The 25,432-nt window shown below is 40.0% G+C and overlaps 2 protein-coding genes across 5 annotated transcripts in view; one reads left to right on the top strand and one right to left on the bottom strand.

The window, feature by feature from the left end:
* LOC133541254 (ubiquitin carboxyl-terminal hydrolase 22) overlaps positions 1–11,948 on the top strand; it is a 100,575-nt gene extending 88,627 nt beyond the window's left edge. For all 4 annotated transcript variants that reach the window (XM_061884539.1, XM_061884540.1, XM_061884538.1 and 1 more), the window contains 6 exons: positions 3,851–4,009; positions 4,481–4,607; positions 5,037–5,128; positions 6,745–6,807; positions 6,895–7,044; positions 10,899–11,948. In XM_061884539.1, coding sequence (XP_061740523.1) covers positions 3,851–4,009; positions 4,481–4,607; positions 5,037–5,128; positions 6,745–6,807; positions 6,895–7,044; positions 10,899–10,941 — 634 coding nt within the window. In that variant the 3' untranslated portion in view covers positions 10,942–11,948. The remainder of the gene's footprint in view (positions 1–3,850; positions 4,010–4,480; positions 4,608–5,036; positions 5,129–6,744; positions 6,808–6,894; positions 7,045–10,898) is intronic.
* Positions 11,949–22,334: 10,386 nt separating this feature from the next.
* LOC133541077 (somatostatin receptor type 2-like) lies at positions 22,335–24,912 on the bottom strand. The gene has a single exon (XM_061884163.1). It carries the CDS (start codon positions 24,877–24,879, stop codon positions 23,764–23,766), a length of 1,116 nt encoding a protein of 371 aa, XP_061740147.1. The 5' UTR covers positions 24,880–24,912; the 3' UTR covers positions 22,335–23,763.
* Positions 24,913–25,432: the final 520 nt, after the last annotated feature.

The following is a 25,432-nucleotide window of genomic DNA, read 5'->3' as shown; positions in this document are numbered from 1 at the left end:
AACTCACTCTGAACTGCTGATGTGGAGCAGTTTTACGGTATTCCCCGCACCGTTATCGTTATAAAGTCCCATCAGACACACTTAAGTCGTATTAGAGTGAATCATTTGAATGCTAGAATTTAAAATAGGCTACTTGTGGTGATTTTCTACATGAATAGTGCCATTGCAGTGCCTTGTTATGCATGTTTACTTCAACGGCCATCTGCTGGTTTGTTTTGGTATTACAGTACCATGACTCATCTAAATATTTAACAGCCTTCGTGTGCATTACTAAAACCCCCTTGCATGCAATGTACAGGTAGTCTCGAAATATGACACTGACTATACATAATGTTGGCCTTATAGATCACCACAATACCTACAAAAAGTGTTGACGTTGAATATGAAGTTTATCAAAGTATACACGTACTTCAAGAGCTTTGATTTGTTTGGAAAAGGCATGCCTATAACAACCATAATCTGTCACTTAAATTGGGGAATAAAATTTAAGTTAAAGTACCAATGATTGTCACACACACTAGGTGTGATGAAATTAACCTCTGTTTTGGCCCGTCCCCTTGTCAACCCCCTGGGAGGTGAGGAGAGCAGTGAGCAGCAGCGGTGGCCGCGCCCGAAAATAAATTTGGTGATTTAACCCACAATTCCAACCCTTGATGCAAAGCAGGGCAGTAATGGGTCCCATTTTTATAGTCTTTGGTGTGACTCAACCTACCGATCTCAAGGCGGACACTCTAACCACAAGGCCACTGAGCAGAATATTTAATGTCATTGCCTTCAAAAACACTCAAGTTATTTTATCCAAATTAGGGATGTGGCGATCCATATAATTTTCTTGAAAAAGTATGCGATCCATTGCCGATTAACACCTTTCAATGCCGATCTTCTCTGGCTAGTATTGTAGTTATTTTTAGTACCCCTGGGGGGTGAGGGGAGCAGTGAGCAGCAGCGGTGGCCGCGCCCTGGAATCATTCTGGTGATTTAACCCCCAATTCCAACCTTTGATGCTGAGTGCCAAGCAGGGAGGTAATGGGTCCCATTTTTATAGTCTTTGGTGTGACTCAACCTACCGATCTCAAGGCGAACACTCTAACCACAAGGCCACTGAGCAGAATATTTAATGTCATTGCCTTCAAAAACACTCAACTTATTTTATCCAAATTAGGGATGTGGCGATCCATATAATTTTCTTGAAAAAGTATGCGATCCATTGCCGATTAACACCTTTCAATGCCGATCTTCTCTGGCTAGTATTGTAGTTATTTTTAGTACCTCGGCTGAGAAGCAAGCAGAAAATTGTGTAATTACATACACTGTGTTAAGCCGTTCCGCTAAATTAAAAATGATAACCTCAATTGCGGCAAATAAACTGCATTTCCTAAAATCTTAAGTATCATTATCAGTTATTAGGATGAGACTAAACATGTTGCACACTGTCAGCAAGCAGGAGAAGGCATTTTAATAGCTGAGCTAGCCGCTAAACTAGCTAGAAAAAAAACTGAAAAAATAAGAAGTGTAGAATAGAATGGAATAGAAAGTACTTTATTGATCCCTGCGGGAAATTCAGCACCACAGTTCGCTCACAATAGACGATAATAATAATAAATAATAAAATATATTATATAAATATAATATATGAATAATATAAATATATTGTACATATATTCTACATTTTAAGTGCAGTCAAGAAGGAACATATGCATTATACAGTCTGATGGCTGTCAGTATGAAGGACCTCCTGTATCGTTCCGTGTTACATTTTGGGAGTCTGAGCCTTCCACTGAACGTGCTCATTCTCTCTGCAAGGTCCGAGTGTAGTGGGTGGGAGGTGTTGTCCATAATGGTTAGATTTAACGGTGTTACAGTAGAAACTAAGCAACCATTAACATAAACTAATAATTAGATCACTAAGACTCTAGAAAAAGGATAATATTGCAACAACTGTTGGTGTGTTTGCATTGTTGCAGTCAGCAGTAAGCGGGTGGAACCATCCATAAATTAAATAGGTAATATCAGTGTATGTCCGATGCTCGAGTGATTCCATCCATCTATCTATTCAGCAGTTTTCTACGGCTTGCTCCTTTTGGGGTCCCAGGAGTGCTGGATTTGTTGTTTCTGGTTTGTTATGGTCTCAAAGTCATTGTTTTTGTTGTTATTTACACATTCAGGGAGTAAGTCCTTGGATACAGAAGAACTCAGGGGAAAAATGGTTTCAATGAGTCACATAGTTTTGTAATTTATTTAGTTATTGTGTACGATTTACTTTGTTTTGCCCAAACAATTGTATGCAATAAAAGAGAATAAGGAATTAGTATACATTTTGTGCTGATACGGGTAAACTGTCAATAGTACTCACCATAAATACATTTAAAAAATAGCAGTTAATACATGTGATTGGTATCAGCCGATATACTTATGGATTATTGGAATCAGCATTGGCCTGTTTTTGTTTAGGCTACAAGCTGTTTGTGCTAGACCCCCAAACTGTCGCCTGTCACAGTCTGTTACTACGCCACTGTTTTGCAAATGGTATGGTAGAATATTAACATAAGATACCTATAAAGCCCCTTTAAAGGCCTACTGAAATGAGATTTTCTTATTTAAATGGGGATAGCAGGTCCATTCTATGAGTCATACTTGATCATTTTGCGATATTGCCATATTTTTGCTGAAAGGATTTAGTAGAGAACATCGACGATAAAGTTCGCAACTTTTGTGCTGATAAAAAAAGCCTTGCCTTTACCGGAAGTAGCAGACGATATGCGCGTGACGTCACTTGTTGTGGAGCTCCTCATTTCTGAACATTGTTTACAGTCATGGCCACCAGCAGCGAGAGCAATTCGGACCGAGAAAGCGACAATTTCCCCATTAATTTTAGCGAGGATGAAATATTTGTGGATGAGGAAAGTGAGAGTGAAGGAGTAGAAAAAAAATTAAATACAAAAAAAAGACTATACTGTGGGAGTGACTCAGATGTTATTAGACAAATTTACTAGGATAATTCTGGAAAATCCCTTATCTGCTTATTTTGTTACTAGTGTTTTAGTGAGATTATATGGTCGTACCTGTACAACCTGAAGGTCGGCCCCCGCACCTTTCTTCAGCACCAGTCGACAGGTGGTGGCGATGTCCATCTCTGCCCTTCGCAAGGGACCCTCTGCGAAAAACGATCTTTCAAAATGATCGCTGCATAATACACTGTACTTTGTGTGTGTGGTCCCATCCAACCGTGTTCGCTTGACTGCTCTGTTCCACAGTAAATCTTCACCGTCATCTTTCGGGAATGTAAACAATGAAACACCGGCTGTGTTTGTGTTGCTAAAGACGGCCGCAATACACCGCTTCCCACCTACAGCTTTCTTCTTTGACGTCTCCATTATTCATTGAACAAATTGCAAAAGAATCAGCAACACAGATGTCCATAATGCTGTTGAATCGTGCGATGAAAAGAGACAATTTATAGCTGGGAACGGTGCTGGAACAAAATGTCTTCTACAATGCGTGACGTCACACGCACGCGTCATCATACTGCGACGCTATAGCATGATACTTCCGCGCGAAATTTACAATTGCAATTTAGTAAACTAAACCGGCCGTATTGGCATGTGTTGCAATGTTAAGATTTCATCAATGATATATAAACTATCAGACTGCGTGGTCGGTAGTAGTGGGTTTCTGTGGGCCTTTAAAATGTAGCCTGCTCAAAAAAATAACACCAGGCTGTACTGTCATCATCTTCATCAGGTTTTGTTGTGCGCCGCAAAGCCTAGCACACGCCAAACCTCACGCCACTTCTCCACTGATGATCCTGAAGATACAAACACATGTGGCCCTCTTTTTCTGTCATCTCCAGTGGGGTTTCCACAACGATAGACCCCTTCTGGGACATCAGTTTGGACCTGCCCGGCTCATCGACACCTTTCTGGCCCCTCAGTCCTGGAGGGGATGGCGGTACTGTTAACGGAGAGAGCCACCTGTCGGGGTCCACGACACTCACAGACTGCCTGCGCAGGTACACTTTCATCTAAAGCAACAAACATTCACGCAGATGTAGGAGGAATTGTTTGTATTTTTGTTTGTCAAACAAAAGCAAGTTATTTATATGACATTCATTGCCTTCTCCTCTCACGGAAAACACCCGTGGTGCTGAAAAGCGTTAGCAGCCCCAAATATTCTCTCTTAATTGCTTGCCTACCTCCTATCACTCGTACCCACTCCACCTCTCACTCACGCTGTTGTCCTACTCCGGCGTCCTTCCTCTACTCTTGACGTCTTCTCTCCCCTCTTGCCGCAGCTCCTCACACACCCCTTAGCTGCTGCAGCATAGTCTATTAAAGCTACAGGGCTGGTCGACGCTGTTGCCGTGGTGATAGAGGCGTTGGCAACACCGGCGAAGCTGTGGCGAGGAGATGCACCAAAAAGAGCTGGATGCAAATGGAAGCCATTTGTAAGCCCCTCTTTGTGAACGTTTCCTGTTCTGCAGGTTTACGCGGCCTGAGCATCTCGGCAGCAGTGCCAAAATCAAGTGTGGCGGTTGCCATAGTTACCAGGAGTCCACCAAACAGCTGACTATGAAGAAGCTGCCTATTGTAGCATGTTTCCATCTCAAAGTGAGTTAGACATCATATTTATTTCCAGTAACTAGTGCATAAGTTTATAATTGGATCCATTTGTTGGTGCTTGGCTGATTTTAACCACTGGTAGAGCACTCCATCCTCTACCATGTTTTATTTATCATACAGTATCGAACGCTCATAATATATTTATGCTATTCAGAGGAGCAGACTGTCAAAAAGAAACTCATTGAAATAAATGCTGCTGCGTTATATTATCTTGTTATGAATTCACACATCTGTAACAGCCAAGCAGCAAAACACATTTAAAAACCTGCTGTGTTGTATAATCTATGTTGTAACCATTCTGCTTGTTGTTTTTTTTTTTTTACACCCCGTCCTCTTCCCCCTACTCTCCCTCATGCTTGCCATTTCCTCACCCCTTCCCCCCCTTTTCATCCTCCCCCATCTTCTGGCCGACTCCAGCGGTTCGAGCACTCTGCCAAACTGCGGAGGAAGATCACTACTTACGTTTCCTTTCCTCTGGAATTGGACATGACGCCCTTCATGGCATCCAGGTGGGACTCTTGTCACAGCCCAGAATATATATAAATATATCCAAAAAGTAAACAACCGCACTCTCTAAATAATAAATGCAGTACATTCACACTAAAACCCACATATACAATTTGCCTTTTTAATATAATAAAAGGCAATCCAAATATATTTACGTGTGTGTGCGTGCGTGTGTGTGCGTGCGTGCGTGTGTGTGTGTGTGTGTGTGTGTGTGTGTGTGTGTGTGTGTGTGTGTGTGTGTGTGTGTGTGTGTGTGTGTGTGTGTGTGTGTGTGTGTGTGTGTGTGTGTGTGTGTGTGTGTGTGTGTGTGTGTGTGTACCGTATATATACATATGTATGTATGTATAAGAGGTGGGAATTTTTTGGCACCTCTTGATACGGAGCTACGATTTGATTAACATTCATGCATATTTTATTGATGTATATTAATGGAGCTTATTTACTTTTTTTCCACAAAATACGTGTTTATCACTTGCAAGTTTAAAAAACCCCCAATTAATTTGGAAAAAAAACAGTTAAATTAACCGTCACATTTATTACATTAATAAATATGTACATGCATGTACGTATATATATATATATATATATATATATATATATATATATGCTATAAAATATGTATTATACACATATATACATACATATATGTATACGTTTGCTCAAGGGATAAAATCCCCTGACGAGCAGGGAAATATGCGAAACAGACCTGTAGGGATGATATACCCTCTTGTGTTTTTTCCTGACCTAACATATATTCTGTTTTACCCCGGTATTGAGTACTGTATAACGGATAAGCCACAGAAACCTTGACTATATACATATATGAATGTGTATATATATATATATATATATATATATATATATATATATATGTGTATATGTATGTATGTATGTATGTATGTATATATGTAGATATATTTATATATATGTCTATATATGTAAACATACTTGTATATGTGTGTATATATATATGTTTATGAGTATATATATATATATGTATATATGTCTATGATATATACAGGTATATGTTTATGATATATAAATATGTTTATATATGTTTATACAATGTATAAATATCTATTTATATATGTGTATATATATGTATATGTATAAATATGTATTTTTATATGTACGTATAGATGTATGTATGTGTGTGTGTGTGTATATATATATATATATATATATATATGCTATAAAATATGTGTGTACATACATATATATACACATATGTGTATATATATATATATATATATGTATATGTGTGTGTGTACATTTTTTTAGATAGTTACATTTGTATGTATTATTTTATAGCATTATTACAGCATTATAATCAGTCGTTAAAAGGTTTACCCGATTTGCCTCTTGTGGAAAAACAGTCTTCAGTAATGTGTACAATTCTACACCACTGTAATAATCAGTGTCAGTAGAGCATGCACCAGTGCAGCCCCACCCCTAAACGGATCATTCATTCATTTGTTTTGAGGCACATGAGAAGGTGTTTGCAGTAAGCACTATGCAATCACAGATGGGACGGTGCTGACATCTAGTGGACATTTTGCAGCGCTGTCGCAAGTTTTCACATACATGCGTCTTAAAGAAAATCTCTTGCCTCCTCCAGTAAAGAGAGCAGAATGAACGGGCAGTATCAACAGACGGTCGACGTGTTAAATAATGATAATAAGTGAGTATGAATCCGATTAAAAGATGTTCTGATATCTTTACCTGTGTTAAATAGTTTATTTTAAGAGACGCTTTTCCTTGTTGTTAGGTATTCCTTGTTTGCGGTGGTCAACCACCAAGGCACGTTAGAGAGTGGTCACTACACCAGCTTCATTCGCCAGCACAAGGACCAGTGGTTCAAATGTGACGACGCCATCATCACCAAGGCCAGCATTAAGGATGTTCTTGATAGTGAAGGGTAAGCAAGAACCATGCAAATAATACGAACTCAAAATATTGCTACCCCTACAAAGTTATTGCTATACTACGTACATTTAAGTGTTTGTTTATGATAAAGTACAAAACAGACCTAAACGTATTTAAAAAAAGATAATAATGAAAAAGTACTTTAATCCTGCGAAATCATCTGTATTGCATTTTAACCCAAAGATTGTGGTAGAATGATCTTGAACAATGTGGGTAGTCCACCCAAAAAATTAGCAGGCTGTCATGTGTCTGCTAAACAGGTGGCACAATAGCTATTAAACTCAAGCCTGTTTTAGCCAATTGGTTGCAAAATAAAACAATGAAATAACAGGGGTGAAATTGTGTTAAGTGATTGTAAAATATCACACTTGAATACGGTAATCCAATATTAATAACAGACATCAGTCAAAAAATCAGATGATATTGGCTTGCATCTGAAATATCAACGCTGGACAGCCAGTTAACATATAAATGTCCTGCAACAACCACACAAGTTTGATCATTTCTTGTATTTTAGTTAAGTTTTTCACAAAAGGTAAACATGTTAAGCTATAAGCTACTAGGTGCTAGAAGCTATACAACAGCTAAGCACACGATACCACGTAATAAGTGTCTTTAATTGAACAATGTTGTGGTCTAAAACTCAAAATTTGTCAATATAAACACATATTGTATCATTTTAATTGCATATTACTTACATATGTGTCCGCATCATTCAACTTAATTATTGTGACATCTAGGTTTCACCATAACACAAATTAAAACTTCAATTTAAAAGCATAAATCTGCCATAATGTATTTTCATACATTGTTATAGTAATTAGCGGAGCGATTTCACCTGATAAAACTTTTTCAACATTCTACAATACATAATTACAAAACTATGAACTTTTATGCCATAGGGTTAGTGTATTTAATGCCTACCCTGGCTGTCTGTTTGACTAGTTTCACTTGATCAAACATTTTTCTAACATTCCACACTACAAAATAATATTAATATGTACTATGATTCCTACTGACATTGTATCAGATTAATATCCGTATCAAATATCAGAACCGTATCGGAAGTAAATAAGTTGTATTGGCAAACCCCTAGTTGCAATCGTAAAACACTTTTTTCTGAACGTCATGTTTTGTGTAACCTGACGAAATGTGGTACAAGTGCTAAAATAATTTCAGCAATGTAAAATGTAAACACAAACAAATACAGTACCTTGAAATATACAAAAGCGAGTGATGACAAGTTTACTGGACCAAGGACTCTTTCTAGGGATGTCAAGTTTAATGCTGAAGAAATAGGAAAAACACAGTTAACACGTTTTAATCAAGTTCTGAATCATACGACCTCGCTAAAAATAAAAAACAAAATTAAAAAAACACATGTGGAGGAAACATACAAAACATAAGTGTTAGGTTGAATTTACATGGGGTACAATATGGAGTTGTTTGTTCCAATTATATGAATTACGGTCTATGTACCTTCCGTTCATTCTATTTCCAATTCTGAAATGCAAATAACTAAAATGAAATTTGGGCCGTTTTTCCATTTTTTTATTATGTATGGTAGATTTTAAAATAAACAAAAAAGGGTTGGTTTTTACTAAAATATTGACTAAATCTGGATTATGTGCTGTTTTTTCTTTTATGGATTTTAATTTTTCCAGATAAACACAAAAATAAAAAAATAAAAATGTTTACCCAAAATGCAAAAATGCGTGTTTATCTGTGTGATGACAAATTAAACCGGAAGCAGTATTTTTAGGTCTGTGTACATTCCATACATTGGATTTCAAATCAAAAAACTAATTTCGAACCATTTTTTCTATTTTCGTTTCTGAAACAAAAGTTGGACAACTACTTAATGAAACTTTTTAAAAACGACAATAGTACTCCTGCTGAACAAAGATGTTAGCGTTATGCTAAAAACATGCTAAACGCAAAAGGAAAAGCTAAAATACTGCTTCCGGTTCAATTTGTCATCACTTAAACACGCATTTTTGCGTTGTTGCTGAACCTATTTTCCGTTTTTTGTGTTTATCTGGAAAAATTAAAATCCATAAAAGGAAAACAGCACAAAATCCAATTTAATGGTAATATTTTAATGAAAATCAACCCTTTTTTCTTTGTTTTAAAATCTGCCGTATGTAATAAGAATTGAAAAACGGCCGTGCTTTTATCTTTTGATTTGCTTTTCAGAATTGGAAATGGAATGGACCATCTTTGTTCAGCAGGAGTCCTATTGTCGTTTTAAAGAAGTGTCATTCAATAGTTGTCCAACTTTTGTTTCAGGAATTGAAAATAAAAAAAATGGTCCGAAATTTGTTCTTCATTTAAAAATTTGAAATAGAATGAACGGAAGGTACACGGACCAAATACTTTTGACAGCCAAATAAATTGTTAATTAAAATGAAATATGATCCAAAATCATATTTAAGTTATTTATTAAAGGCCTACTGAAATAAGATTTTCTTATTTAAACGGGGATAGCAGGTCCATTCTACGTGTCATACTTGATCATTTCACGATATTGACATATTTTTGCTGAAAGGATTTGGTAGAGAACATCGACGATAAAGTTCGCAACTTTTGGTCGCTAATAAAAAAGCCTTGCCTTTACCGGAAGTAGTAGACGATGACGTCACCGGTGTGAGGGCTCCTCGCATCTTCACATTGTTTATAATCATAGCCTCCAGCAGCAAGAGTTACTCGGACCGAGAAAACGACAATTTCCCCATTAATTTGAGCGAGGATGAAAGAGTCGTGGATGATGATATTGATAGCGAAGGACTAGAAAAAAAAAAATAAAGTAAAAAAAAAAAGCGATTGCATTGGGACAGATTCAGATGTTTTTAGACACATTTACAAGGATAATTCTGGGAAATCCCTTATCTTTATATTGTGTTGCGAGTGTTTTAGTGAGATTAAATAGTACCTGATAGTCGGAGGGGTGTGTCCACGGGTGTCTTGACGCCAGTCTCTGAGGGAAGTCACGGCAGCTGCATGGACGGCCCAAGCTCCGCTGATCTCCGGTAAGAGGGGACTTTTTACCACAATTTTCTCACCGAAACCTGCCGGTTGACAAGTGGGCGGGATCCATGTTCGCTTGACCGCTCTGATCCATAGTAAAGCTTCACCTCCGGGAATTTTAAACAAGGAAACACTGTGTGTTTGTGTGGCTAAAGGCTAAAGCTTCCCACCTCCATCTTTCTACTTTGACTTCTCCATCATTAATTGAACAAATTGCAAAAGATTCAGCAACACAGATGTCCAGAATACTGTGTAATTGCGCGATGAAAAGAGACGACTTTTAGCCGTAAGTGGTCCTGAGCTAATATGTCCCCTCCAACCAATAACGTCACAAACGCGTCATCATTCCGCGACGTTTTCAACAGGAAACTCCGCGGGAAATTTAAAATTGTAATTTAGGAAACTAAACCGGCCGTATTGGCATGTGTTGCAATGTTAATATTTCATCATTGATATATAAACTATCAGACTGCGTGGTCGGTAGTAGTGGGTTTCAGTAGGCCTTTAATCAATAATATCATGATTTGTGTATTTATTTTTTGACTAATTGTATGTATTCCATGTCCTTTTTGTAAATATTTAACAATATTTTAAGTCATGGCACACTGAAAAAGCATCTTGTTTTAACGCTACGGATACTATGTCAAGATACTATCCTATTTATCGTACTTAACAATTTCTTGGGTATGTTTTTGGTAAGGTGATGTGTCCAGTCACCCGTCAAAGAGGCTGTGGGCGGGATCATTTCACTGATTGGTTGTTTGTGTTGACACGGACTCATCAATTTCAATCCAATGTTCCCCCCCCCCCCGACTGCAGGTATCTCTTATTCTACCATAAACAGTTCCTGGAGTACGAGTAGCTCCCCCCCCCCCACTACCTTGGTGACCACTGACAATGAAGAAGAACCACTGGGAGGGCGGGGGCAGGTAACAGTCGGACACACAAACAAACCTACCTGAACTATGTGACTGACTCGAATAGCTGTTGGAGGACACGCAAAAAAGGACATGAATAAAAACATACGGCATCATGCAACGTTTCAACAACAAAAAAAAATAAGCACTGAGCTACTTCTTGGCATCTACTTGACAAAACTGAATGAAGATGAGGACGACGGAAGAAACCCCCCCCCCCCCCCCCCACCCCCCGTCTCCTTTTTCCCGGCTTCCTGCTGCAGGGGGCGGAGTTTATGGGCACATCTGGGTTCTTAGTACAGTATTCTGACGCCCCGTCCCAATTCCCAATCACCCCCTCAAGTCCTTCTCCATGGTGCTCTCGTCTCAACCGACCAAGCATTTATCTTTGAAGGCCCTTAGTCGTCATTATGCATTATGGGAAAGCAAAAAAAAAAGAATAAAATCAATGTATTATGAACTTTGCAAGAGCATTTTCATGGAGTATCATATGGATGGATCTATTTTTTTGCATAAATGGGGCAGGAGCCAAGAGACGCTGCCTCGGCCTGTTGCTAAGGGAAGCGCTACCATGGAAACCAAACCCATTTTGGACCCATCATTTACTGTCTCCATTGTTTTAGTGTGGTTGATTGAGGGCAGGGATTATCTACCTTTTTTTTTTTTTTTTTTTTAGCACTCATGGACTTTTTGAGGTTTTGTTTACTACTTTTTAGTTATTTAAAAAAAATATATTTTCAGTACAGTCATGTACTGTTACTGGAAATTGTTTTTTTTTTTGGACGTATTATACTTTCATTCTTGTGGAATTGTTGGTATATAATGATGGTGCTGATTAAAAAGGAATCTCACCTTTTTTTGCTGTCAATAGACCTGTAAGGAAGGCGGGAGAGTGTCACGTGGGCATTCCGGGGGAAAGAATACATGGCCGCCATTGGCGGTCGCACAATCACGTGACCGTGTTGCTGTCTGTCTCCAATTGAAGGCGAGTTTGTGGGTAATTTCACCCGCCGGGTGGAAATGGGTCCCAGCAGGGCCATCGTGGCTAATGCTGCGTGGCGAGGCAGGTTCCTTTTGCACATACATGGGGCAGCGGGGCCACAGCCTGGCCCAGCTGGGTGATAAGGTCTCCATGGCAACCGCGTGCCAGGGAACACAAGGTGATGTCGCAGTGCAGTGCCATAAACGCGCCACTTGTGTTGCGAGGAACGAAACACTGGGTTGTAGTGACACCAAATGGCCACTTTCGGAATTGCAAGGGGGAAAAAAACGCTCTTTCATAGACAAATAATAATCCACTAAAATTGTATGTAAACAAAAAACAACACATTTTTTTCTTTTTAAAAATATTTTGATTTAACAATACATAACCAAGCAACTGACTTGTATATTATGCAGTTTATTTAACACATTTTCCAACAAACGTTGGGAAGCCAAATACAATGGGGAAAAAAAATATTTAGTCAGCCACCGATTGTGCAAGTCCTCCCACTTAAAATGATGACAGAGGTCTGTAATTTTCATCATAAGTACACTTCAACTGTGAGAGACAGAATGTGAAAAATAATCCAGGAATTCACATTGTAGGAATTTTTTATTTATTTGTAAATTATGGTGGACAATAAGTATTTGGTCAACCATTCAAAGGAGGTTTTGGCTCAAAATCTTACGATACATGGCCCCATTCATTCTTTCCTTAACACGGATCAATCGCCCTGTCCCCTTAGCAGAAAAATAGCCCCAAAGCATGATATTAACACCCCCATGCTTCACAGTAGGTCTGGTGTTCTTGGGATGCAACTCAGTATTCTTCTTCCTCCAAACACGACGAGTCGAGTTTATACCAAAAAGTTCTATTTTGTTTTCATCTGACCACATGACATTCTCCCAATCCTCTGCTGTATCATCCATGTATCCATTTTGGTATAAACTCAACTCGTTGTGTTTGGAGAAAGAAGAATACTGAGTTGCATCCCAAGAACACCACACCTACTGTGAAGCATGGGGGTGAAAACATCATGCTTTGGAGCTGTTTTTCTGCTAAGGGGACAAGACGATTGATCCGTGTTAAGGAAAGAATGAACGGGGCCATGTATCGTGAGATTTTCAGCCAAAACCTCCTTCCATCAGTGAGAGCTTTGAATGGTTAACCAAATACTTATTTTCCACCATAATTTACAAGTAAATTCTTTAAAATTCCTACAATGTGAATTGCTGGATTTTTTTTTCCACATTCCGTCTCTCACAGTTGAAGTGTAGCTATGATGAAAATTACAGACCTCTGTCATCATTTTAAGTGGGAGGACTTGCACAATCGCTGGCTGACTTAATATTTTTTTGCCCCACTGTAAATCACGCAATCTATTGGAACCATCAATATTCATTTAATTATCTGTGGGTGGGGTGTGACCTGAAAGGCGGCACAGGTTGTATTACCATACTTTAAAATGCACCACAATGGTACTACACTGTTGCCAGTTATTTCATTTAAAAAAAAAAAAAAGATTTAACAATACATACCAAAGCAAGTGACTTGTATTTTATGTAGTGAGATATAGTTTATTTAACACATTATTTTTTCCAACAAGCATAGGGAAGCACAATATATTTGCTCTTACAGTGCCTCCCCCCACCCAAACCACCCACCCTGCCATGGCATCTGTAAAGCTGACATTTATATATATATATATATATATATATTTTTTTTTTTAAAGGATGAAAATGTGACTTTCAGTGACTGACGGAGGTTGTATTTTTATTAGGACTGTCAAAAATAACAAGTTAACTCATGTGATTTCTTACAACAACAACAAAAAAATGCTGGCATTAATCATGTAAATACACACATTAATCACGCAGTCTATTTTAAACTTTTATCCTCCTTTAATTAACCAGGGGCGGTGACCTGAAAGGCGGCACAGGTTGTACTACCATGCGTTAAAATGCACCACAATGGTACTACACTGTTACTAGTTATTTCACCCCCCCCCCCAAAAAAAAGATATCAAAATACATATCAAAGCAAGTGACTTGCATATTACATAGTGAGATATAGTTTATTTAACACATTATTTTTCCAACAAACATGCCGCCATGGCAACTCTAAAGCTGATGTTTATATACATTTAAAAAACAAAAAAGGATGAAAATTGACTTCAAGTGACTGTTGGAGGTTGTATTTGTACTAGGACTGTCAAAAATAACAAGTTAACTCAGGTGATTTATTACAAAAAAAATATCGCATTAATCATGAATATACACAAAATTAATTACGCAATCAATTTTAACTTTATATATTTCTTTAATTAACTATGCATGGTGACCTGAAAGGCGGCACATGTTGTGTTACAATATGTTAAAATGCACCACAATGGTACTACGCTGTTAACAGGTTTTGAGCAAACACATAACGTGCATGCAAATAAAACATTTTTCAAAAATGTCCCTGAATGAAAGTTTGACAACAAAGTAGAATTTGTGCCTAAATATTTGTATTCTTAAAGTTAACTTAAATCATGCAAGTGGGTAATAACAGGTGATAAATCCAAATCCAAAGGTCTGATTTAAAAAAAAAATATATATATACAGTTTTTGGACGGAACAAATGTTTACATCCCACTGGGTTGAGTTTTTCCTTGCCCTGATGTGGGATCTGAACCGAGGATGTCGTGGCTTGTGCAGCCCTTTGAGACACTTGTGATTTAGGGCTATATAAACAAACATTGATTGATTGATTGCTGATGGGAAACAAAAACTGATTATCACACTTTGTAACTTTGAATATTTACAGTAAATTACTTGCGTGCATAATTAACATTAACTAATACAAACCCTGGTATTTTGACACAAATACACTTTAACACAATGTGATACACAAACTTTTTTTTTTTTTTTTTCTTGACTCCACGATATCTATTTGTTCAAAACTTGGTAACAGTCTGATAAGCATCAAGTCACGTTGGGGTGTATTTTGAAGCAATATGTGAACGCATTAACCTGATCACTGACTGTCTAATAAGCAGCTAACCATCCATGTTTAATAGGGACCTTCATTTTTTATTTTGTTATTTTGCCTGTCAATCACACTCCCTATGCGAGACAACAGCACACTATTTTCTGTGCATCCTAAAGAGCAAAAAAGGGCTAGCAAGTGGTGGCTTAAATACAGGTATGGGAATACAGTCTATTCTGGTTATAAAACCCTTTAAAAACATCTAAAACACTTGCTATACATGCTATTATTTAATATGTAATGTAGTAACGTGTATTTATGTTAACATGTAATATTTTCAGTATTTTTGGTCATTTTAAGCATCACCAGAACTTCTTTTCTGGGAAAATTGGCCTCACAAAGACAACTGTTTTGATCCAGAACCTTATTTTTTAACCTGAATACACAAAGGATGAGCTACACATTTTAGACGCTGTGTGCTAAGAACATTCAGTTATAGTGAAACACTAAACCATCATGTAACATTAGTGCTAAACAAGAAATACAATTTAGATTTTTTTTTTTTTTTAGAAGGCCTTGTAAGTGGAATAGATGACACTCCAATACCTGCATTGTCAGCCGCCTCTTACTAGCAGTTTTTTTTGTTTTTGTTTTTTGTGCTCTTTAGAACGCACAGAAACGGCAAATGTGTGTGTTCTTGTTTTACGAAAATATCGTGAATGATAAGCAAAATGCCTCAAAAAAGTGCAGTTTCACTGTTATGTTTCTGCGGCCACAGTAAATCGTGTTAATGTTGACAGTCCTATTTTTCTTTAAACATAATATGCGATTCCACTCAACATTATTCAACATACTTTGTTACACATATTTACAAGATGTACACATTTCTTATAGTTGTCCCCCCGCCCCAAAACAAAAAAAATATAAAATAGTGAAAGCTTTTTATCTTATGGTTGCAAAATAAATCGTATTTCATTATTGTTAATAATTATTTCATTGCTCAGGAAATATTATTTATGAAAATAAACCTTTATGCAGTATACAACAATCATTTTCAACGTGTATTTGACTAACTACTCCCTCTGGATAGTCACCTTACCTCTCATGTGTTTCTCTCTGCAGTTAAGTAAATATTATTGTGTACCGGAATATATGCACTACAAGGAAATAGAGTACAAAATGTACACTATATTGCCAAAAGTATTTGGCCACCGGTCTTGACTCACATGTGAACTTGAAGTGCCATCCCATTCCTAACCCATAGGGTTCAATATGATGTCGGTCCACATTTTGCAGCTATCACAGCTTCAACTCTTCTGGGAAGGCTGTCCACAAGGTTGCCGAGTGTGTTTATTGGAATTTTCCACCATTTTTCCAAAAGCGCATTGGTGAGGTCACACACTGATGTTGGCCGAGAAGGCCTGGCTTTCATTCACCGGTTCCAATTCATCCCAAAAGTGTTCTATTGACTTCAGGTTAGGACTCTGTGCAGGCCAGTCAGGTTCATCCACACCAGATTCTGCCATCCATGTCTTTATGGACTTTGCTTTGTGCACGGTGCACAGTCATGCTAGATGAGAAAGGGGCCCGCTCCAAACTGTTCCCACAATGTTTGGAGCATGGAGTTATCCAAAATGTTTGGGTATCCTGGAGCATTCAAATTTCCTTTCACTGGAACTAAGGGGCCAATCCAACTCCTGAAAAACAACCTCACACCATAATTCCTCCTCCACCAAATTTCACACTCGGCACAATGCAGTTCGAAATGTACCAGTCTCCTGGCAACCTCCAAACCCAGACTCGTCCATCAGCTTGCCAGATGGAAAAGCTTGATTCTTCACTCCAGAGAAGGCGTCTCCACTGCTTTAGAGTCCAGAGGCCACATGTTTTACACCACTGCATCCAAAGATTTGCATTGGACTTTGTGATGTATGGCTTAGATTCAGCCGCACGGCCATGGAAACCAATTCCATGAAGGTCTCTGCGTACTGTGCGTGGGCTAATTGGAAGGTCACATGAAGTTTGGAGCTCTGTCGCAACTTCTTTACACTATGCGCTTCAGCATCCGCTGACCCCTCTCTGTCAGTTAACGTGGCCTACCACTTAGTGGCTGAGTTGCTGTTGTTCCCAAACTCTTTTCATTTTCCTATAATAAAGCCAACAGTTGACATTGGAATATTTAGGAGCGAGGAAATTTCAGGACTTGATTTCTTGCGCAGGTGGCATCCTATGACGGTTCCACGCTGGAAATCACTGAGAGCGGCCCATTCTTTCACAAATATTTGTAGAAACAGTCTCCATGCCTAAGTACTTGATTTTATACACCTATGGCCGGGCCAAGTGATTAGGACACCTGATTCTAATCATTTAGATGGGTGGCCAAATACTTTTGGCAATATAGTGGAAGTAGCACAAAAAAAATACATTGCAAACATTAAGGTATGAAATGTGGTGGAAAGCATTTTCTATTTACTTAGTTATGTGAGAAGTACCGTGTTTAGTTTAGGGGCGGTATAGCTTGGTTGGTAGAGTGGCCGTGCCAGCAACTTGGGGGTTGCAGGTTCGATTCCCACTTCCGCCACCCTAGTCACTGCCGTTGTGTCCTTGGGCAAAACACTTTACCCACCTGCTCCCAGTGCCACCCACACTGGTTTAAATGTAACTTGGATTTTGGGTTTCACTATGTAAAGCGCTTTGAGTCACTAGAGAAAAGCGCTATATAAATATAGATCACTTCACTTCACTTCATCCCTTGTATTATTTCCATGCTCATGAATTATTCAGAGGAGCAAACACTTGCTGTTGCTATGTGAGTGAATATAAGACGCACTACCTTAAACATGTTCAAATACTTAATATGATGGGAAATGAGTGACGTAAAGTGAGTTGTAGACAACATTTCTACACGGAGACACTTCATGTCTGGCTCCTTCCTACATGTGGAAGACCAGCCAGTCTAGTGATGAGTTATGCAACACACGCACCCTGGAATCAGGATTCATGGCCAATCGACGTGCACGTGGGTGATATTATAGACCAGGGGTGTCGAACTCAATTTACTTGGGGGCCACTTGATGCAGAGTCTGGGTGAGGCTGGGCCGCAAGAAAAGATTTCTTTAAAAAAAATGTTGCATGCGCCTCAGCATGTCTAGGTTTTATAATGACGTTTCAAATTGTATCTTTCTCCGTGCAAATAAGACACGTCGGGGTGCTCAACAAAGAAATATTGCATCTCCCTCTTTTCCTGGAATTGTCTTTGCTCATCACTAACCTTTCTCTTCACTGCAGGCTTTGAAAAAGACACGTTTGGGGTTGTGGAATATATTTGAATTTAGCCGATGAACGGAGAATAATGTTATTTTCGCAATGTGTGTCGTGCCGCTTTTTCTCCCTACAGCAACACGGCGGTCGGCGGATAATAGTAGATAGCGAACGCAAAAAAGTGACGGCTCCCGGATTGTTATTTGGCTCCACATAGAAATATATGTAATGTTTATCATGTGAGGCAAAGCAAGCTAAAGGCCTACTGAAATGAGATTGTGTTATTTAAACGGGGATAGCAGGTCCATTCTATGTGACATACTTGATCATTTCGCAATATTGCCATATTTTTGCTGAAAGGATTTAGTAGAAAACATCCACGATAAAATTTGCAACTTTTGGTTGCTAATAGAAAAGCCCTGCCTTTACCGGAAGTAGCAGACGATGTGCGCGTGACGTCACGAGTTGCAGGGCTCCACACATATTCACATTGTTTTTAATGGGAGCCACCAGCAGTAAGACCAATTTGGACAGAAAAAGCGACAATTTCCCCATTAATTTGAGCGCGGATGAAAGATTTGTGAATTAGGACATTGATAGTGAAGGACTAGAAAAAAAATAAATCAATAAAAAAAAGCGACGGCTCCGGGCGGCGGCAGTGTGAGCGTTTCAGATGTAATTAGGCACATTTACTAGGATAATTCTGGAAGATCCCTTATCTGCTTATTGTTTTAATAGTGTTTTAGTGAGATTTTAGAGATTGTAAAGACATACCTCGAGGTCGGATGGCTGCAGTGAACACACAGTGTCTCAGAGAGAAGCCGAGGAGCCAAGCTCCCAGCTGCCTTTTTAAACAGCTACTGCAGGACGACGAATAATCCACTGATGTCTCCGGTAAGATATATATCACAATTTCCCCATGCAAAAACATGCTGGTTGACTTAGAGAAATCATGTTCGCTTGACTGCTCTGCTTCACAACAAACAAAGAAACACCGGCTGTGTCTCGGTGCTAAAGACAGCTGCAATACACCGCTTTCCACCAACAGCATTGTTCTTTATAGTCTCCATCATTAAATGAACTAATTGCAAAAGATTCAGCAACACGGATGTCCAAAATACTGTGTAATCATGCGATTAAAGCAGACGACTTTTAGCTGTGTTTGGTTCAGCGCTAATATTTCCTGACAGTCCGTGACGTCACGTGTATGCGTCATCATTCCGCGACGTTTTCAACAAGAAACTCGCGGGAAATTTTAAATTGCAATTTAGTAAACTAAACCGGCCTTATTGGCATGTGTTGCAATGTTAATATGTCATCATTGATATATAAACTATCAGACTGCGTGGTCGGTAGTAGTGGGTTTCAGTAGGCCTTTAAACAATAAAAAAAAACAAATAACGGTTTGAATTGGTCCAGGTTATCAGGGACTGTTATTACTGACGGACAGGTGTTGCGGTGCGACTGCAGCCAGGCACGTAAGAAACCCCTCGTCTCCATAGCAACGTCTCTGTCGCTTTCACTCATATGCCGCTTTTCCACCAATGCAGAGGTGGGCAACCCAGAACGTTGAAAGCGATATTTTGCACCCAAATAACACAACGCTGTCAAGCGCCATTCTTATAAAACTCGCGGGCCGCACTAACATTAAACTTTCATATTAAGATGGGGGCCGCAAAATAACGTTTGCGTGTCTGAGACCCCTGTTATAGACTCTTGTTAAAAAAAATAAAAATAAAAAAATAGAACATTTTGGGGTTTAAAAAAAAAAGAAAAAAGCCCAGAAATCATCTTTTAGCCCTTCTCAAATTCATGTTTCTCATGCAGCTGAAGATCAAATACACTTGAAATGTAGCAAGTCTCTTACTGGGGGATAAAAAGGACCTTATATCCTCTTAATGGAGTTGTATGCTCACAATTCTTTCACTTTTAATACTGGAGAATCATGCAGACACAGTTGAATACTAAAAAAAACAACAACAACAAATGCGAGTCATTATAACATGCATTATTCAGTTGGCATTCTCTTAATAATAATAATTAAAAAAAAAAGCTTTAGTTCTCTTTCTCATTTGCATCTAGTACCAGAACAACTTAACTGTGGTCTTATTTTACAGCATGATGAGCATGTGCAAACTCCAGCAGCAATATTCTCCCTAAAAAATGTTTAAGGAAATATTTAATGTGGACAAAATCTCTCAGAACACAGTGCATATGGATAGTGAGTACAAACCGGGATTAGTACCAGCTTTTTTTTTCTGCCATCCTGCTGAAAATGTGTGTTTATGAAGTCCATATGTGCCATGCCACCCAAAAGAGTTGTGTACATATTAATTGCTTTTGTTTTCACATTTCCACATAAACATGTATTTATTTACTTTTTTTTTTTTACATTTAAGTTGTTTCTTTTTTGCACTTTACAATGCCTTATTTTTGGCATAAAACCCTCCTCCATATTATAGCTAGAATATTTAAAAAAGAACAAAAAACAAATGTATGTACAGTGCCTCCAGAAAGTATTCACAGCGCTTCACTTATTCCACATTTTATGTCACAGCCTTATTTCAGAATAGAATACATTCATTTTTTTTCCTCAAAATTCTGCATACAATTCCCCGTAATGACAATGTGTAAAAGTATTTTCCTTTTTTTTGGAATTTTGAAAATGTTAAAAAAAAGAAAAAAAATCACATGTATATAAAGATAAATATTCACACTGTGATGAGGTGGCAACTTGTCCAGTATGTTCCCCAGCCTTCTACCCGAATGTAGCCAAGCTTCATATTAGTCTTGTCAGGGAGGTGACCAAGAAGCCCAAGGTCACTCCTCTAAGGAGAGTTGGAAAACCTTATCGAAGGACAAACATCTCTGCTGCAATCCACCAATCAGGCCTGCATGTTATAGTGACCAGACGGAAGCCATTTCTTCGTCAAATGTTTGCCAAAATGCACATGAAAGACTCTCAGACCATGAGAAACAACATTCTCTGGTATGATGAGACAAAGATTGGAACTTTTTGGTGTGAATGCCAGGCATCATGTTTGGAAGAAATAGACCAATACCATACAGTGAAGCAGGGTGGTGGCAGCATCATGCTGTGGGGTTGTTTTTCAGCGGCAGGAACTGGGACCATACTTGCCAACCTTGAGACCTCCGAATTCGGTAGATAGGGGGGTAGCAGTGTGTGTGTGTGTGTGTGTATATATATATATATATATGTATATATATATATATATATATAAAATCCGTTCATGAATGAGTATATCCGTTGGGCCACCATGTTCAATGCAGAAGTCTGATCTGAAAAATTTGCAGGCAGCATACTCCTTCCCCTTGGAGCTGTCCTGGATGAACTGAAATTATTTTTTCCAATCATTTCGGAACTTGTAAGCGTACTTCTACTTCTTACACGTCGTCGCCATGTCTCTTCTTCGTTTTTCTGCTTCGTCTCTGTTATGTTTTTTGGACATTACTGCTTGCCGTAGTTTTGAAGCAATGCATGATGGGAATCCGGATGTTGTGTGTCAGTGTATTAATGTGCCGGTTGGAATAAAACACACGCTGAGAAATAGCTCCCTGGCTGCCTACTTTATGGGTTATAGATAAATCTATGGATAACGGAGACATATATAATAGTCTCCTTTTCAGGTGAGAGAGGACGCTAAAGGCAGTGCCTTTAAGGCACGCCCCCAATATTGTTGTCCAGGTGGAAATCGGGAGAAATTCGGGAGAATGGTTGCCCCGGGAGATTTTGGAATTAGCACTGAAATTCGGGAGTTTCCCGGTAAAATCGGGAAGGTTGGCAAGTATGATTGGGACGCAAATCAGAATGGAGGGAAAGATGAATGCAGCAATGTACAGAGACACCCTGGATATATATATAAAAAAAAAAAAAACAACGCTTCCGATCCAGCCTTATGGACCTGGAGAGATGCTGCAAAGTGGAATGGGCGAAACTGCCCAAAGATAAGTGTGCCAAGCTTGTGGCATCGTATTTAAAAAAATTGCTGCCAAAGCTGCATCAACAAAGTATTGAGCAAAGACTGTGAATACTTATGTGACTTTTACTTTTTTATTTTTATCAAATTTGCAAAGTAAAAAAAAAAATAAAAAAATAACATTGTCATTATGGGGTATTGTGTGTAGATTTTTGAAGACAAAAATTATTTTATTCAATATTGAAATAAGTCTGTAATATGACAAAATGTGGAAAAAAGTATAGCTCTGTGTATATTTTTGTCTCTATGTACAAACACATAAATAAATAACACTAACATGTTTTACGCTCTGTACATTAGGCCAGGATGCTGAAGTTTACATGTAAAAGAGGTTGGACTTTGAAATTGATTTTTCAAAGTCCTCTTAAGTCACAACAGGACAAAACAAATACTCCACTAGCTCCAAAGAAGTGTGAGTTCATTATTTTCTCATGTCAATACGCTCCCGGCCAACAGTCCAGATGTTATTAATAGCCTTTGAGCAAACATTGCCACGGAGTCGGTTTGCATCTGCCAAATAGGAAAAACAACGCATCTCTTTCGGTTACACACTTCATACTTGCCAACCTTGAGACCTCTGAATTTGGAAGATGTGGGGGTTGGGGAGAAGGGTTTGGATGGTAGCGGGCGGTGTATATTGTAGCGTCCCGGAAGAGTTAGTGCTGCAAGGGGTTCTGGGTATTTGTTCTGTTGTGTTTATGTTGTATTACGGTGCCGGAATGTGTTTGTCATTCTTGTTTGGTTTGGTTTCATAGTGTGGCGCATATTTGTAACAGTGTTAAAGTTGTTTACACGGCCACCCACAGTGTGACCTGTATGGCTGTTGACCAAGTATGCGTTGCATTCACTTGTGTGTTTGTAAAAGCTGCAAATATTATGTTACTGGGCCGGAAAACTGTTTGAATGGAGGAAAATCGGACGAGACCCCAGGTTGTAGAGGACACTAAAGGCAGTGCCTTTAAGGCACGCCCCCAATATTGTTGTCCGGGTGGAAATCGGAAGAATAGTTGCCCCGGGAGATTTTCGGGAGGTGCACTAAAATTCGGGAGTCTCCCGGGCAAATCAGGAGGGCTGGCAAGTATGACTCCCTTTCCACCGTTCCACTCTACTTTCAAAAGTACCTTGGGAAAATGGAAGTCGGTCGTAAGGAGACATGGGAACAATGGAAGGAGTTCCGAGAGAAGACTGTGGAGTGCAGTACTTTAGCATCTGTGTTTACTTTTTGTCATTTCCAGCTGTGCATCCTCAAAAGTTAGATTGACAGGCGCACAAGAAGAGATCTGCCCAGTCAATCAAGGGCTTAGTCAGATGCTGGTCTGCAGGTCCCCGTTCATAAGAGTACAGACCTGTCTCCCATCGAAAATGCTGGTCTGCAGTCAAGGGCTTAGTCAGATGCTGGTCTGCAGGTCCCCGTTCAGAGGAGTACAGACCTGTCTCCCATCGAAAATGCAGGTCTGCAGTCAAGGGCTTAGTCAGATGCTGGTCTGCAGGTCCCCGTTCAGAGGAGTACAGACCTGTCTCCCATCGAAAATGCTGGTCTGCAGTCAAGGGCTTAGTCAGATGCTGGTCTGCAAGTCCCCGTTCAGAAGAGTACTTTGTGTTTCCGTGGGGTCGGCCATCATGCGGGACTTGTCCTGTCGACTGTCGCTGCGTTCCGCCTCATCCAGACCCCCCACCTTCTTGAGGCACAGGACGTTCTGGAAGCTCTTCTTGAAGTTCTCCGACAGGAAGGCGTACAGGATGGGGTTGGCGCAGCTGTTGGCGTAGCCCAGGACCACCACGAAGGCGAAGGTGCTACGCAGCACAGGGGTGGTGCTGATGGTGCCTGTCACCGAAGTCACGTTGAAGACGTAGAACGGCAGCCAGCAGAAGACGAAAACGGCCACCACGATGGACACCATGCGGGTGACTTTCCTCTCCGAGCGCCGTCTTTTGGAGGAGGAGCTGACCCGGATTCCTGACGACTTCACCTTGATGATGATGAAGAGGTAGCAGAGGCAGATGACCAGGAGGGGCAGGAAGAAGCCCAGGATGAAGGTGTAGAACATGAAGGCGGTGTAGTAGGCTTCCTGGGGCTCGGGCCAGACGATGGTGCAGAAGCAGCCGTCGTGTTTGGTGATGACACCGCTGTAAATGACAATGGGCAGGTTCACCAGCAGAGACACTCCCCACACCGTCAGGTTGATGGTCTTCGCCATGCGGGGCTTGCGCCACTTGGTGGACTTGATGGGATGCACCACGGCCAGGTAGCGGTCGATGCTCATCACCATCAGGCAGAAAATGGAGGTGAACTGGTTGAGCGAGTCGACGGTCATCACCACCCTGCACAGCACCGGGCCGAACGGCCAGTGGACCAGGGCCAACTGGATGGCGATGAAGGGCAGGCCCAGCATGAAGAGCACGTCGGCCACCGCCAAGTTGAGGATGTAGATGTTGGTCACCGTCTTCATCTTGGCGTAGCGCAGGATGACGTAGATGACCAGCGCGTTGCCGCACAGGCCCATGGCGCACACCAGGAAGTACATGCAGGTGATTACCACCGTGCTGGTCCGGTTGAAGCTCTGGTCCGTGTCGTTCCTCTGCGGGTCTGACTCGTTGGCCGGCAGGAAGCTGTCGTACATCAGGTGATCCGACATGTTCGGAGGGGACGACGGAAAGATCCACGAGTCCATGATGTCCGAGCTTTCTCTCTCTGTCACTCTGGATTATAACATCCTGCCTGAGGATGAAACAATATTGAATCAGTGGGAAATTGTACAGGAAGTGAAACAATAGAGTCGGAAACTGGTGTGGACCCAATGGTGAGAGTTTTAGTACAAAAATTAAAACAAAACAATAGTTTGCTTTTGCACGGGGACGTCACAAAAATGTCGGACTAATAAAGCTGGAAGACATAAAATATAAGGGCAGCACGGTGGGAGAGGGGTTAGTGAACGTGCCTCACAATACGAAGGTCCTGAGTAATCCTGAGTTCTGTGTGAAGTTTGCATGTTCTCCCCCGTGAATGCGTGGGTTCCCTCCGGGTACTCCGGCTTTCTCCCACTTCCAAAGACATGCACCTGGGGATCAGTTGATTGGCAACACTAAATTGGCCCTAGTGTGTGAATGTGAGTGTGAATGTTGTCTGTCTATCTGTGTTGGCCCTGCGATGAGGTGGCGACTTGTCCAGGGTGTTCCCCGCCTTCCACCCGAAGGCAGCTGAAATAGGCTCCAGCACCCCCCTCG

Source organism: Nerophis ophidion, linkage group LG23, assembly GCF_033978795.1.
Source record: "Nerophis ophidion isolate RoL-2023_Sa linkage group LG23, RoL_Noph_v1.0, whole genome shotgun sequence".
Lineage (NCBI taxonomy): Eukaryota > Metazoa > Chordata > Actinopteri > Syngnathiformes > Syngnathidae > Nerophis > Nerophis ophidion.
This window is presented reverse-complemented; position numbering and strand designations above follow the sequence as displayed.

Coding starts and splice junctions, on each gene's coding strand:
- LOC133541077 (XM_061884163.1), bottom strand. CDS start 24,879: ATGGACTCGTGGATCTTTCCGTCGTCCCCTCCGAACATGTCGGATCAC.